The sequence below is a fragment of the Larus michahellis genome, chromosome 1 (assembly GCF_964199755.1).
Source record: "Larus michahellis chromosome 1, bLarMic1.1, whole genome shotgun sequence".
Lineage (NCBI taxonomy): Eukaryota > Metazoa > Chordata > Aves > Charadriiformes > Laridae > Larus > Larus michahellis.
In genome coordinates, this window is record NC_133896.1 from 22,660,791 (window position 1) to 22,676,772 (window position 15,982).

At 40.8% G+C, this 15,982-nt stretch overlaps 1 protein-coding gene across 1 annotated transcript in view; it reads right to left on the reverse strand.

Annotated features, from left to right (window-relative positions):
• Window positions 1-6,492: 6,492 nt before the first annotated feature.
• The window catches only part of MAPK12 (mitogen-activated protein kinase 12), a 38,735-nt gene continuing 29,245 nt past the window's right edge, over window positions 6,493-15,982 (reverse strand). The window contains exons 7-12 of the mRNA XM_074592071.1: window positions 13,080-13,194; window positions 12,360-12,431; window positions 10,168-10,247; window positions 9,294-9,372; window positions 7,523-7,696; window positions 6,493-6,680 (exon numbers count right to left, since the gene is read on the reverse strand). Of these exons, the coding sequence (XP_074448172.1) occupies window positions 6,610-6,680; window positions 7,523-7,696; window positions 9,294-9,372; window positions 10,168-10,247; window positions 12,360-12,431; window positions 13,080-13,194 (591 nt within the window). The 3' untranslated portion in view covers window positions 6,493-6,609. The remainder of the gene's footprint in view (window positions 6,681-7,522; window positions 7,697-9,293; window positions 9,373-10,167; window positions 10,248-12,359; window positions 12,432-13,079; window positions 13,195-15,982) is intronic.

Genomic DNA, 15,982 nt, shown 5'->3' on the forward strand with positions numbered 1-15,982 from the left:
AAATGACCTTGTCATGGTATTTACTTGTTCAAAATCTTGTTAACAACAAATGAGAGACTCACAGGGACTTACAGTAGATTTGCCAAATGGCAGGGGAAACGCATATTATTTCCATTTTATTCTGGAACACTGCCAATAAATCTTTTCAACTTGACCCTAGTTTAGTATCTAGGTCAGGGCAGAAGGCAGGGGGCAGCCGGGGACAGCCCCAGCCCGGGGTGTGGGGCACCTTCCTGGGAATGGGGACAGGCCAGGCTGGGACATCAGCCCGTGGGTGGGACCCATGGCCGGGGGGCAGCAGGAGCTGCATCTCAGGACGGGCCAAGGCGAGATCCTCAGCTGGAAGCAGCTCCCCCAGCCAGAGTTTGGCCCCACGGTGTCTGGGAGCCTCTGCCCAGGGTCACCGCGGGGAAGGGGCCACCCACGGCCACACCGGCTCTGAGCTGGCCCCCAGCCCCAGCAGCCAAACCTCCATGAGCCCCCGGGGATGCTCTCACAACCCTTACAGCAGGGCTCACCATCACTCGCTCCTAAACAACTACTTCACAAAGGCTGCATTTTTATTATGTTATGGCTAGAGGACAACGGCACAAAGAGATTGGAGTCATATCCATCCACCCACCCCTTTGGGGTGAGCACAATTTTCCAGGCACTGTTGGCTCTGTGGCCATGCCTGTGCTAGTAAATTAACCCTGCCTGGCGCAGTTTGCTGGATCTAAGTCCAGCTGGCAAGAAACTGCCCAACTCCGCACTATGAAAGCCTCTAACCCTCCAAAGCTGGCCAATGGCATCCCATTGCCTGTTAGGAGCACAACCAGGCCACCGCCAGCTCCTCAGCTGCGCCGGGGGAGTCCAGGAAGATCACAGCTGCCCTAGGCCAAAGTTTGTTAAGTTTGTGAGTTTGTTAATGCAGCAACTACGTGTCCATCACACAGCTCCCGCGAGCTTCCAAGTGCAAGCACAGAGCTTTCCCTGCTGCAGTAGGCACCGAGGTCTCCAGCCAAGCAGCCAAAACAGGAGGGACAGCCAAAGGCAGCTTTGGCGGATGGGGGGAGAGGGATCTATAGCTTCTACAGGTGATCATTTGGGATACCACAACCATCAGACCGTGCTTTCATGTCCTGCGCTCCACCTTGTCTTAGTGATCACATAGTTGCTGCCTTCTGCAAGAGCTGGGGTGCAGGATGTAAAAACATCCTAACACAGTCTTAGAGCAGACTTAGTCATTGCCCTCAATGAAGGTGATACCACATGAAGAAAAATAAGATAAACCTGTGTGATAAAACACATAGCCAAGGAACTCACGATCCCTTAGGTAACCTGTGTTGACAGTAGCAATGATACGGACAGATTGAGACTGTTGGGACCATGATGAACCCCTGAGATTAATTTCCCTGTAGGTCCGTTTTCGCCTGGGAATCCAGAATTAAGAACCCTAGCTAACACACTCCCTGCAGACGCCTTACATTTAATGTAATCATTTAAATGGAATCAAACATTTGCCTGATCTGATCATCTTGTTCCAGCAAGACGGAACAACATACATGTTTCTAGACGAACCTACGTTTCTGAAGGACGCTTTCCGGGAGTTCCCTGCAGTGTTGTGCTTCCCTCATCAATATGCAAACCTGTTCTTAAAAAAAAAGGTGTCCTGCTTCAGGACTAGGAGACATTTTGTGTGCACCTGTCATGCTTCCTCTTTATTCAAAGTTTATACTATGTATATTTTCTGCGTTAAATAAAAAGCCACCTTGAGATCCTTTTAAGAGTTCAAATTCTAACCAAAATGACTTGGTTACTCCAGCCATGGTTCAAGATTCTTCCCGAGTAGCAATTTTAATTCCTTATAGCTGACCTTTATTTTATAACGTATCCTAGATCTTGAGAGGGGTTTGCTTTAAAGAAAGCTTTAGTTAATCTTTTTTATGATTACACTTCTCAGCCATATTTTCTCTCCTTACAGTAGCACACTACCATTTTTATGAAAAAGGAAATTCAAAGTTGACTCAAGCCCAAAATGCACGGGGTTTCTAGGAACATCAACATGGTTGGACACATGCCAAAGTGGTACTACCTGGTGGCAGGAACAGGGTATGGACAAACAGGGCTTTTAAAATGCCTGAAAAAAAAGCTGCCTTGGCCCAGGCCCCAGCGGACTAAATGCCCGTGGTTTCCCAAGCAGTGTAATTTTACAGTTATAACCTGTGATAATGTTACTGCTATAATAATAATAATGAATTTCCCATTGATATCAGACTGAATAGGATCAGGTGGCAGTCTTTGGTTGTGTTGGCATCACGAGTGTCACTCGGATGAGAGCCTTGTTGCTGCAGGCATCGTGCAAACGCAGCAGGAGACTTCTGCTCCTTACAAGCACGTGGCCCCCGGACAGCAGAACTGAGAGCATTCTCAAGCGGGACCTGAGCAATTTCTTTCATTACATTTCATTTGGTTGCTTCACTGGTTGCCTCATTTTGCCTCTTTCACCTCTCAAAGATAACAGCACATTCAACATACTTCAGTGAAAGGCTTGTAAGAGTTGCATGCCTGGATGCAACTCAGCTGGGAGACCTTGGAGTGAACTAGAAAATTCCAGCATGGAAATGTAACGAGGTTAAGCGTAAAGGAGCTCTGTTTGCAGAGCAGGATAGCAGCAGACAAAAATAATGAATCCTTAAATTATTTTCCTTGCCCCCGCTTGCCTCCTTGCAGAGGGATGCTGTTCCTGGTAGCTAAAAAGCACGCATCATTCCCATGCCCGAGAGCTGCATGTGGTTGCTAGGTGGCAATCCAGTTTTTAGATCATTATGTTACCACCCCAGAGAGCCGCAAATAATCTGCGCGCAAGAGCTGCTCATTAACTGCTAGTCCATGAAGTTTCAAAGGGTGTCTGCACGATGGAAGCCCGCCTCCCTTGATCTTTCTCCAACTCATGCTTCTGAATTCTTAAAAATACTTGGGAGGAGATTTTAAGTGCTGTAGTCCATGAAACTGCTTCTCGTATTATTTGACTTGCACAACCAGTTGCCCTACAGTGTTCAGAAGCTGGAGAATTAATCAGCGGAGACAGTAGGTGTTATGAGCCCCGATTCTCTCCCTGGTACCTGCAGGGACCATCTCAAGTCCTACAGGAGTATTTCATACCAAGATCCAGTGAATGACAGCATCTAACAGATGCTCCATTCTCTGACAACCTTAGCTGAAGCAGACCAGAAGCAGCTGATACTTGTATTTGAACAGCAGATCAGAAAGTAGGAAGCTCAAAGAATCCCACCCAGCTCATACGCCTGGTAGTTCTGAATCAAGAACAAAGTGGATCTTCCGAACACATTTTGCAGGCCGCGTATTAGCACTCACCTCAGTGTTATTCTGTAAAAAACCCCAGAAAATAAGTGAAATTGTGAGCCACATTTGGCCCACACCACCACATTATCAAAATTCAACATGAAAGATGAGTCTTCAATGCAATGAAGACTTATACATAAGGGGACAATCTCGCTCTAACATGGGTTTTCAGGGCAAAGGTTCCATACATCCTACTAGAACTCTGTTAACTCAAATTTCCCTGTCTGACTTGAAGCTAAAATCAGGCTGAAGAATACAACTGGGTTTAAAGGACTGAAATCCTGTCCTTCAGAACAAAGCAGAGATGTCTGGTAAAATCCAAGCTGCTGTAAGAAATAATTAGGTGGCAGCAGAACAATCAGATCATCTCCGTGGCTGACTTACAGATTGGAAAATGGGAGAAAGGTTAGGATCTGTCGTCTGACTGACTTCCAAAATAAACTACATCAGCAGGTCATATTACATGAAATGTACCTACAATATTAGGTTTCATACAGTTCCCTTATACCAAAACCACTATTTTCAGGAGTGATTATACATTTGGGAATAGATATGGGGAAAATAAGACCATTATTGTGTAAAAAACAAACCCTCAACCTTTATTTTTCACAACACACTCATTTCAAGTACATGCAGAACGTGTTTACATTTCTCTTTAAGGCAAACAGAAACTGGGTTCTTATTCCTGAGTTGCTTAGCACCAGCAGAAATAGCAAATAAAAACTTCGGAAATGTTGTCTCTCCCTTTGAAGCAGCAGCTGCCTCCTATGCAAAATATTTCTGCTTTCACCTTACATTTCTTTTAATGAACTATTTATACTACTAACCTCTAATGCTGTTTGGAGCCATTTCTACAGATTTCAATCTCTTCGCAGAAACATCACGCCAAGAGGTGACAAACTTTCCGTTTGTTATTTTACCTTGCAGACTGTTTGCTGACTAGACAGCACAGCAGTACTTCTGTCTTTGCTGGTACGTGCATCAAGGTCTTCTCTTCGGTTATTTCCAGAGTTCCGTGTTCGCCCAATATCTAGAAAAAACTATTATCTCCTTATGTCTTTCTCACGCAGGCTAGCTGCTTCTCCAGTACTATGTCAAGATTAAGAGAGGTTTTAGGGCTTGACTTCACGAAAGCTAAGAGGAGGGGAGTGAAAATGCCTATTTGAAGTGTTGGCATTCACAAAGAAAATGCAAACCACTTTTTCAAAGAAAAATCATGCTCCCTTGAAGTCTAACATTTGAGCCATTTGGATTATGTTGAGACTTCAGACATTTGCTAGAATTTAGGGTGTTGAATTTCCATTTAAAATACAGAGGGAACATTTTCAAAGAAGTTTGTGACATTCTTCCATCCCCCTCGACTGGCTCTATCAAAACCAAACAATTCCAATAGGCCCTTTTCTCCCGTGACTTTTAAGAGGACAACAGGGCACGATCCTAAAAGAGAAAACACCTATTCAGTAAAAAATAAAGTTCCAGTTCCTATTTAACATAAAAGTTGTAAGTCCAAGCAGAAAGTCAATAGTGCAAAATGGGGTATGACTCTTAAGTGTGCCTTCCTCAGTGACCTGTAGTGTGGAAAAATGTTTTGTTTCAAATTACATTCTCTGCTTTTTTCTGCATGCATTCCTGAAACTACAGTTTTTAATGACTTGTCAAATACATCAATAATCCAAGGCTTCTTTTACCATTTAGTCTCTCTACATGCCCATCTCAGCTAATCAATGCTTATCACAATTTTTAAAGAAATACTAATATTTACAGGTGTTTAACTTAAACGTTCATTGAAAGAAACAGAACAACTGTGCCTTGATTAAACTTCTGGTTTAAATTGGTTATTTAAAGCAAAAAAACCCCAGTAATTTCTTACTTCTTTTTCAGTTATTACCTGCTAAGATCAAGTGTCTTTTTTCACAACTGTTTCACTCAGTAGCAACAGCATATTGCGTTGGGAATAATCCACATTCAAATAGTCAACTGTAAAGAGATTATCTTTAACAAGGGCAAGCAATCTCAGAAAGCAATTCTTCACCAAAGGTTTGCCAATTTTTTTTCCTACCTCTGCGAGATTATTACAAACTAAGCACCTAGGAAAATATAATAAACGAACCCAGACAGTAAGAGGAACTCACAAAGTGTCTAATGAATATCCCATCCGGAAGCTGACTCTCTCTGGTAAGGCACCTCCCAACAGAAGGTCTGAGGGTTCCCCCCCAGGTAAGATGAGTTCAAAAAGGCTAAAAAAAGGAACGGTTGTTATTCTGCACCTGGCAACACCTCTATACGCTGTGAAAAAAACAGCAGTTTGCTGCAGGTATTCCCAACAAACAGCCGAGCGTAGCATTTTTACCCTCATTTTATTCTCTATAATGCGACCCACATGCACCTTTATTTCTAAAATCAGCACCGCTAATTCTATAACCAGGACGTCCTCCAACAAGATGTACTTTTTCAGTGATCATTTCAATACTAAGATGCTAAAGAGGTTACAAAATTTCAGAAAGTCATAATTTCTCCCTGGAAATCCTTGATCCCTAGTCTACACAGAGACTGCACTGCATCCAGAGGAAAATGTTGTACCCCTTGACCGTGATTGCTTGTCTAGCAACTGTTCATCTAGTGCATTTGTCAAAGCTTGTCCTGCTACACTGGTTTACTTTGAAAAAATCTAGGACACTGACACTTCTCCGCTTCTTGCCTCTTGCCCAGATCTGTGAGAACCGTCCGAGCTCAAGTTGTCCTCCACTCATATAGGACAGGGGTCACACACAGGCATTCATTCAGGCTCTCTCTCTGCTACCTGCTGCACTAGCTGAGGTAGCAGAAGCCTGATTAGCCTCCCAGGCATCTTACCAAGATGAAATATTCCAGAGGAAGTCACACAAATGCTTCCTGTATTCAAGACAGTTCAATGGCCTTGGAGAGTTTGGTGTCTCAGCTTGCCCGGGGTGGTAACTTCTGATCTCTGGTTTGAAGAATTAGTCCTACCTGCTTTTTTGAGGATGGCACCAGGTTATCACAGTCGGAATCCTTTCATGCAGAAGAAGGAAGCTGTAGGCAAGAATAAGTTTCTGGACGGTTTCAAAACGCTACTTCCAAAGGCACCAACTTTCACATGCGAGTAAAAGACATTGCTCTTTCTGACAGTGAAGATGAAACAGATTACATCCAGTTTATTTATAAAAGTTTTATACACCTGAAGTATCACAAACATTTACAACTTTCCTGCTTTCTTCTGAGTTCTGAAAAGACCGAGTCGTACAATTACACCGCTGTCTCCTTTGACTCCGATGTCTGTGGCGCCTTGAAGTTCAGTATTTCTTTATATGTAATGCCTGGAAAACAACAGAATAAACAGTCTTGCTGGTCTAACTAGAAAAGAACCGCTTCTTGCCTCTTGCCCAGATCTGCCTCTGCACAGATACGAGCAAGGTGCAATCCCCAGCACGGTTAGGCTCTGATGTAGGTCAGGAAGAGAGAGACCTCTTCAGGCAAAAAAGAGAGAAAGAGTACAAAAAGTATGGGAAACAAGGATCGTTTTTTCACTACTTCAGATTTGAAGAAGTCGCCCAATACTGAAATGTCATAGGTGCTTTCAAAGAGATGTGAGCATTGACTTTACAGTATAGGGGGCAATACCCTCAGAAAGAACTACACAGCACATCAGCTTTAAAAGTCAAGTCCTCACTTAAAAGCCAAAATAAAAACCTCTGATGCTAGATGAAAACTAGATTCAGACTTAAATCCCTGCTGAGACAGGTATGTTGTCTCCCTCTCAGAGAACCTCACTTAAAATTAAGACAGCAACCGTTGCAGTCCTATAGAGCAACAGTTGAGGAATCTGTTCACCTGTCCTATCCACTGGAAAGACCATGTTACAGAAATGGTTCCTTTCCTATGTTGCAGAAGATGGGAGGATAGACACGGGGGAGAAGCGGGGGGGAAGAGGGAGAAGGGGAGCCTCTGTTATGAGGCAGAGAAGAAACCTTTGGGGATTGTTCCAGGAGGACTTGACAAGAGGAACACTGGCTTATCAATAGCGTTTCTCTATCTTAATGCTGTCTAATTACTCTGTTCCATCAAAAGCAGAGAAAGTAATTTGTAAAGGGGAATATTCCTATTTCTGGATGGCTTTTCTATCTGGTCATTTTTGAAAACATCACAAAACCAAACTCACGCTTCCACTCATCTAGCGGAAGATCCATGTTATCAAATGTGTCATCATATTTCTCAGCTTCAATTTCTTCCTCAGGATCGTGAATTGGCTCAAAGTAAGGATGTGTCAAAGCCTCAGCTGCTGTGACTCGCTTCTCTGCATCCAGCACCAGCATCTTCTCCAAAAGGTTTACAGCTATTGAGAGAATACAAATACTGCATTCAAATCACGCCACTCATTCCAGCTAGTACACAGTAACGTTGTCCTGGAGATATTTCAAATAAATACACAGAGTTATAAAGCAGAATAAATTGGGTGTTGATCCTATAGCCACTGGAGCCCATCTGTGTGACAAAATAGTGTTGTGAGTAAGGCGGGACGTGTACAAAGCCTGATGCAACGCAGAGATGCTCCCTTGCTTCTGTATGCAGTACAGCCACATCGCCTCAGCTAATGACTTCTCTGCTCCAGCACCGCTGGGCTCGGGGCTTTCCCAGGTGTTGTTCATCACTGCTGCCACGGTGTTGTGGTTCTCAGGTACATCACGACCTGACAGCAGCAGAATGAACAGGTGGGTGTAGAGCTAATGAGAACTGCTCCGTGTGTGACCAAATCCAAGGCCAAGTACGCTCTGAAGTTCACTAAGACAAGACAGTTGTCCACGCTCAGAATCTCAGTGCTGACTTTATGTGTTTTTGACCTCAGCCAAAACAATTAATGAAAATCTTCTGTGTTCCTATCCGGTAGATTTTGGATCAGGTTCACTGTTAGACTGTTAAAACGGGTTAGCGTAAACAGATATGATGAATGATTTGTTTATTCTCTGTTTTTCTATCCTGAAAGAACGTTCCTGGGTTGGGTGGAGCAGCTGAAAGGCAGAAGAGGCAGCAGCGCAGGACAGGATGCTGCAGCTCCTGCTTGCCACACTGTGGATTCTCTCCAGCCTCCTCACTCAGACCATGCGCAGTTGCTCGTTCTCTGTGTAAGGAGCAGCCAGATGGGCACAGAATTGATAGGAAGAAACATCCTAAAAACTAAATGGAAATGTGTAGAGTTTGCTGTAGCTGAGAAGGTCAGTGAGCTAACCATGCAGGCAGGGTTAAGAGCTGCTTATCATGTTTATTTCTATTGCATCTGAACATACAATGTTAACATCTTAAATTGAGAAGATTCAATCATCCCAACTGATATTCTAATAAAGATGGCTTTGTGGGCATTCAGGTCATTGGGGAATGGATGAGGTTTTGGCAGAGCCATCTCAGAGCTCTGGCTGCCTCGAGTCATGTTACTGTTATGCACACATGTACACTCTTCTGGCTGCTTATATCTATCAGATCCAAGCCAGTGCTTCTCAGGAATGCACAGATGTTTCTCAGGATGCATTCATTCCATGACTAAAATGTCAGCTTTTTAGTTGCTTGCATTTCTACTGTAGACCAGATTGAGCTTTCAGAATTATATTTCAAATACAATACACAAAAATTTATTACACGTATTTAATTTCTCAGGGCTTTTGAGAAAGCTGCTCCAGTAAAACCATTAAGCAGATGCTGGACTGAAGCCTAAAACACAAACTACTTCTTTTTTGACTCTTCTGAGAAACATCTGATTCTTGGCAGAGTCTAAACTTGGCAAAGTTCAGACACTAAAATCAAAGTTATGAGTTATGGAAAGCAGGAGAGAAAAGCCCGAGAACCATCACATAACCTATCACATGACTGATACTGCTGCTGCCTCCAATGCAAACACAAGAACAAGACAAATGGTACAACATCCACACAAACTGTCTTACCCAAAGGATTTGCGTACTTCAAGATGGATGCAAAATCTTTTTTCTGGACTTTTGGGAGGCTTTTGATATAGTTTTTTGCCTTAAAAGAAACACAAATATTAAATTAGACCTTTGCTGCCTTTGTAATGTGACAACATCAACTGTATGCTTAATGGGTAACTCAACAATGCTTCAATAGCACATTGTACAAATGGATTTTTTTGGGGTCATAAACCCTGATTATAAAACCTTGGTTACATTTCACCTTCTTGTTGAACTTTTTTTAAAAAAATCAAGCCTTAAAACAGTTCAAAAAATGATAATGTAAAGCTTTAATTATTAATGCCAAATATTTAATGTATTAATTAGAATAAAAATGTACGCATAATTTGAAAGAATGTCATAGTGAGTTTACAGGAATCTCTAGAAGTGAACCTTACACTTATATTCATTAGTATTTAAACTGTATAGTTAGTCTAATGATTAATTTTAGTTTTTTTATAGTAGGGGCTTCAGGATTCTAGAAGGACTTCCACACAAGAATAGGAAAGACCAAGTCAGAGACACCTACAGAACAACTGCTTTTTCTAAATAGGTTCATGTTTTCAGTATGTTTCCGATAAAGGTAGTAATGCATCAGCTCAACTGTTTGCATGGTACACACTGGAAACTTTGACGTATTTTAATATCTGGATTTTTCAAGTGTCCTGATAATTTTCATTGCCCCCTTAATCTCCAGTAGCTATTCTGGGCGTGCAAAGCATTTCAAGACAGAGATGTACCATCAGGGGTCATTTCAGTAGTCAATACATATTATCTCAGCCAGTCTAAGAACTAAGCGTGGCTTAAGCCAAATTAAGACATGTAAAATCAACTGACAAAGAAGAATACTCACATCTTGACTCTGCAGTTTTTGAACAAAATCTTGAGTTGGCGTACCTGTTATTTTCATTATTTCTGTGAGTTGGTCCAGATCTGAGTACCAGAAATAAGGAAAAAAGTCTTTCTCCATAAAACTAAACACCTTGCAAAAATTTTGAGTTTCTTCGCTATTGGAGAATAAAGCAAAAGTCATAATGCAAGGACTGAACAGAAGATTTATAAAAGATGAGACGAAAGTTCTCAGTTTTTCTTGCAAAAGGCAAAGACACTGAAAGCATTTGAAATAAAATATCCTGTAACTTAGGAACACATAATGGAATCATTTGCAAACTCCTCTAATATCATCAGGTCTCCTCTATATTTTTCGTCAAAATCAGTCCAAAATTATTGGAGTATCTGAACAATCAACACATGCATCGCATGCATCGCCCTGGTCTATCCGTTACTTAGGTGACATAGAGGCAGGAAAAGTCACAGAGAACATCAGATGGTGTGATAAACAGAACAAAAATCAGAGGAAACCAGTCTGTGTTAGCTCTCCATGTTGAGAAACTTGGAGAAAGGAAGGAAAAAAAAAATTAATCCCTCCCCCCCTCATTTCCCACATGCTTAGCTCAATTCCAGAGGCTGAGATGTTGGAGACACTGAGGTAAGGCAACAGAATGCTCCCTAGTCTTCTGTGTCCTAAACCAGCACAGATTAATTAGGAACACCATTAGCTGTTTCAAAGAAGAAACACCATAATCACAGGAGGCTAATGCTGCAGAGAACAGCTTTATGACTCATTTGCTACGCTGGTAAGAGCAGCGGATGAGAAGGCAGAAGCCAGACAAGCGATCGGCACATGAGGATTCTGCCAACCTCTGCAGAAGGCAGAGATGGTGGGTAATGCTGATGAAATAAATAAATAAATAATAAAATCCCAAACCAAGTTTGCAGGATAACCTATTTCTATTACTAAAACAAAAATCCCTTAAGTTAGGTGTTTTCTTATTCACCTGCCCACAGCTGAACCCGTGGCTGCATTTCCCTGGCAACCGGTAATCCCCATTCATATACTCAAAGGCCAGCAAGGACTATGATGCTGCGGTAATTTGCTTTGTAACCCAGGACGTAGAACTTCAGCCAATAGTTCTGAAATCTGCAGAACCCAGTGTGACTAAAATGCTAGCTTTTCCACTCTTACATTTACAGTGCAACTTGAAAATTATGACTCATTCATTTCCTTATTTATGTACCAGAATGCTCAAGGTTCTTTGGCAGGCATTCTTGTATTTCCTTGTTAAGAACTAACACATCCTTAAAATCTGTACAGCTGAAATAATCTGATGTATTCTACTTTTCCACAGTCCCTGTCATTTTTTTGTGTGAATGCAATCTTCCTTTTTTATGGTTTTCCTCACTAAATCAGAATAATATGATCCATGCAATGAAGTCTTAATCTTACACGTAAGTACTTAGATACAAATATGACTAAAATGAAGCAATTGTGATTCTGTGATTCTGTAAACAAGTATTTGCAGATAAGCAAAGCCTCCCCTCCACAAGGAGAAAAGCAGTGCAAATTATTAGGCTGAGGTGTCAAACATACACAGCTGGAAAACAAAAATAAAAGTAAAAAATTCTTGCTGTCTTCTATTAACACTGTCTTCTATTAACTATCACAGCTATTACTGTCTATGAAGTTGAGGTTGAATTATGGTTTAATCTTAACTATTTTCTTAATTCCACAGCAATTAAATGATAGGACTAGATTCTTTTTGTAAATCTAAAACATTTTACTAGGTATTACTTACATAACCTTTTTTGGCAAAAGTCTCAAAATGCATGAAATGGACTAGCACGTGCACGTAACTCTGTATACTACAGCTGAATCTTTTGTGCGTGTTCCAGAGTTGTGGAATCAATTACTAAAAAAGTCAAAATATGCCTTTTCTATCATCACAGAACCTTTTACCTGATGATTTGAGATGTGATTCAAAGACCACCTCTCTTTCTCTATTCAAAAAGTTCAATAACACAAGTTTTAATTTGCAGATGTGCAAAAGTGGTACAGATATTAAATAACCAATTAATGAGAAAGGTGCAAGCCATTTTACTATTCATTTCAATTTATGCTCATCAGTTTTTGAACAGACCTACTGTGTCACATAAAAACCTCTCATCATTTTCTTACATTAGTGTCATAAATTCACTGAAGGATACGATCATTTCCTTTGAACAGAGGCCTCCCCGTTATCATCTCAGCCATTATACAGCCCACAGACCAGATGTCAACTGAAAAAAAGACCAACAGTCACATTAAATTGCTGAATACGTGGCCATTTAAATGTACATAAAGTTTAATTTAAAACATATTTTAAAGAAGTGTAAAATTTACCTTTATAGGCGGTTACAAAATGATGTGTGCCTTGCCAAACATGATGAACAGTATAGGCAAAACTACCAGCCTTCCTAATTAGCAAACGGGAGATAACAGAAATACTGCCAGTAACAGGCAGATGCACGTGGGAAGTAAATTTTCAATGCTTTCAGAAACTTCCATAGCTATCCTAGAGTTACTCGAATTCCCTCCTTCTCCCATTTTACCTTGTCTGTTTGAGTTACAACCAGCACAATCTTTGCAGGAAGATGACAGTCAGTGCAGAACACAAGAAGGTAGACCAGACTGTCACATCTGTATACATCTGTATTGCTTTTCTGTTGTATTGCACTTTCTGTTACTCAGAAAATATACAAAAAAGCCCCGAAACTCACAACCACCAACCCATTACCTGCAATTCATCTGCAAGGAAGCTTTGCATCATTATTTTGTCATTTCCACCTCCAATTTACCATTCACTTCAGAAACAAAGATTTCCTTATGCGTTGTCTGATTCAGTAAAGGCTTCAGCTCTATCAAGGCTTTTCTGAAGAGACACTGACCTGTTTGTGTATAATGCATCCAGTTCAGGATGACCTCTGGGGCTCTGTACCACCTTGTAACCACGTAACCCGTCATCTCGCTGTCTGTATGTCTCGCCAATCCAAAATCCAGAATCTGTAGGGGAAGCACAAAGAACATCCCGATCAAACAGACAGTTATCTGTTTTATACATTTATACATACAAATGCAGAAAATAAAAGAATTGGAGCATTCTGCAGAGATTGGCTTATTTTTGCATCTTTTTCCTCATTGAAGCATCTTGTTCTCATTTGAAAAAATGAAGATAGAAGCAGCAAGGAGCTTTACAATATTTTTCCCCATGTTAGATAATCCTATAGCAACACTAAAGGCTGTAAAACCAGTAAAGGAAAGAATAAATTCTTCAATTATTAATTAAAAAGATATGGGTCCCATTCAATGCAAAAAATTCCCTGGCCATGGAATGACTATTGTAGCTTGTTAGGGCTAAACTAACAGCATCCACCTTAGGTGGTATCCGTTGCTCTCATATCCCAGGTGGCATAATTATTCAAGAGTGTGTTCGAATAATATTCTGAAGTAAGCAGGAATAATTCTCTTTTTTTATGCATTTTCATACAAGGAAAAGCTTCCTCTAGGTCACACTGAAAACATACAAGAAGAGTAAGGAATTACCAGTATTTAGTCCTACTGAGTTTTCCCCAACCTACCGTGTCAACTACAGAACAACCCTCTAACAAACGCAAGGTCCATGCAATTCTTTTAAGGGATTATGCGCAACTCATCTTATTTCTAAGACTCTCAGATATTTATCTCTAGATATAGCAATGTGTACAGCAGCAAGATTAAAAATGAACGTTATGGCCTTTCATCAACTTCTACAAAATTGGCTAACGTAAAGGCCCATCTCTACGGACCTTCAAAAGATGGTGCCAAAAGATGCGGCCAACAGCGAGGGACACTCCTGGAATGACAGTCACTTCATAGTTTATGAGGAAGTTCATGCTTCTTACAAGAAGCAGGGGTCTTGGGGAAGTAAAGCCTATTCAGGATAAATCATCATTGTCCACAGATACTTGAATATGCAGCTTTGCATGAACAGCCACTAGTTTCCACGTGTATCGGGCCTCATATATATTGACAGGGCAGGCATTTTTACTAGGAGCACCTGTGCATTAACATACCAAGAGTGATGTGCTTGTAACGCTCTCTGTAATTAAACATTTTGAAATATTTCAGGATAGTTTCATCATTCTCTAGAACTAGCAGAAAGAAAAATTATGTTTTCATTCATAGATCAGGAGTATAAAATGTTATGGCTTATCTTTATTGCCATACTTGAAACATCATTTCCATATCTTCCCTGTAACTGCTGATTACCTACCTATTTAAGAACAGGAATAGGATGCCAAGGGAGGGATTTTTGTTCTTACCGATAAAATACAATTGATTACAGCCGAAGTTACCCCTCAGAACTTTGGGTACTGAAGATTTACTGGAATCAAAATATTTGCAGTAACAAAATACACTTTTATATACAGCTTTCAAATTTATTCTACACATACAACACACATTATATCTTCCCAGTAACATGGGAGGAGAGATGGAAGGGATGGAAAAAAAAGGAAGCTTTACGTAATAGTTAAAAAGCCACATGTGGTACCTTCTATTCTGTCACAGTTTTTTACGCCTTTTACATACCAAGGCTTGTGACACTTGGAGACAGCTAAAATATAGTCTGGGTTTGTATTTTTGTAAAAGCAGAAAATGACAGTGAGAATTTTTGTGCAATATGTATTAACTTTGGGATTTCTTTTCATTTACATATTCATTAGGCTCAGGAACAAGTGTATCTTAATATTAACTTAATAGTTAGTACTTAATATTAACATGGTACAACTTCAGCAACAATCTTCACATGAAACTATTATTCTCATATTCCAATCTTCAACTTTTCAGCTGGAACTTCCAAAGCAATTTTCAGAGGAAGTCTGCAAAGTTTCCTTTTTATAATGCAGGAATTATGAAAGAGAGAGCAAATTTCCCTCAAGGATAAGCTCCCCTTCTACTCAGCAAACTTAATTTTCCTAACTTGCTTCAGTAACGGTAACAAAAATAACTTGTAACTTCAAGACTGCAGAAAGGGCAGTGATTTCCCCTAAGGCACTCTTCACTGTCACATTTCTGATTCCTATGTAGCAGTTGAGAGCATCAGACAAGGGAGCCAGAAAGCTCATTGTGGAAAATAAAACTGATCACCTATTAATTATTACCAATTCAAGGAACTGTTCCAACTTGCTTACAGTCTCCCCGCCGCCGGAGCTGATGCAAGGGAAGCTGCTGAGTGCATAGACATGAGAGAAAAGGCTTGGACTATCCCTGGCAGCGTGGTCCTGTGCTTTCTTTTTATAGACCAGAGTTGCCTTTTGACAACCAATATTTCCTAATTGCAAATGTGCACTTTTCTTCTGCATGTGGTATCAGAGCTCATCGTACAACCAAGGACAGCATCATTGCACTCAGAGTCAAGAAACAAAACCTAAAGCTTAACACTACATATTCTCCCTGTCGTTTCACAAAATTGTGCTCCGATACAGAATTATTTGCCTCGGTTTATCTAAAAGCTAAAAAATGTCCAAGGTAACAGAAAAATAAATCGTGTTAAATACGGAGATACAGTGAAGATTCTTGGAAGAATATGTTAGACCTGGGCTGCATCTCAAAATGCAATTGCACTGCTGGGGGGGAGGGAAGAGAAACACGTAAACTGTTTTTTCAAGATCCTCTTCCCCACCCACCCCCCATCACTCTGAGACCCGCTCAGCATTTGGCCACCTACAAACCAGGAGGAGACAACAGCTTTTTGTGTTAGATAGGGAAATTCTGAAATGACAGGATGCAAAACATTCAGGTCAGTCTCCAA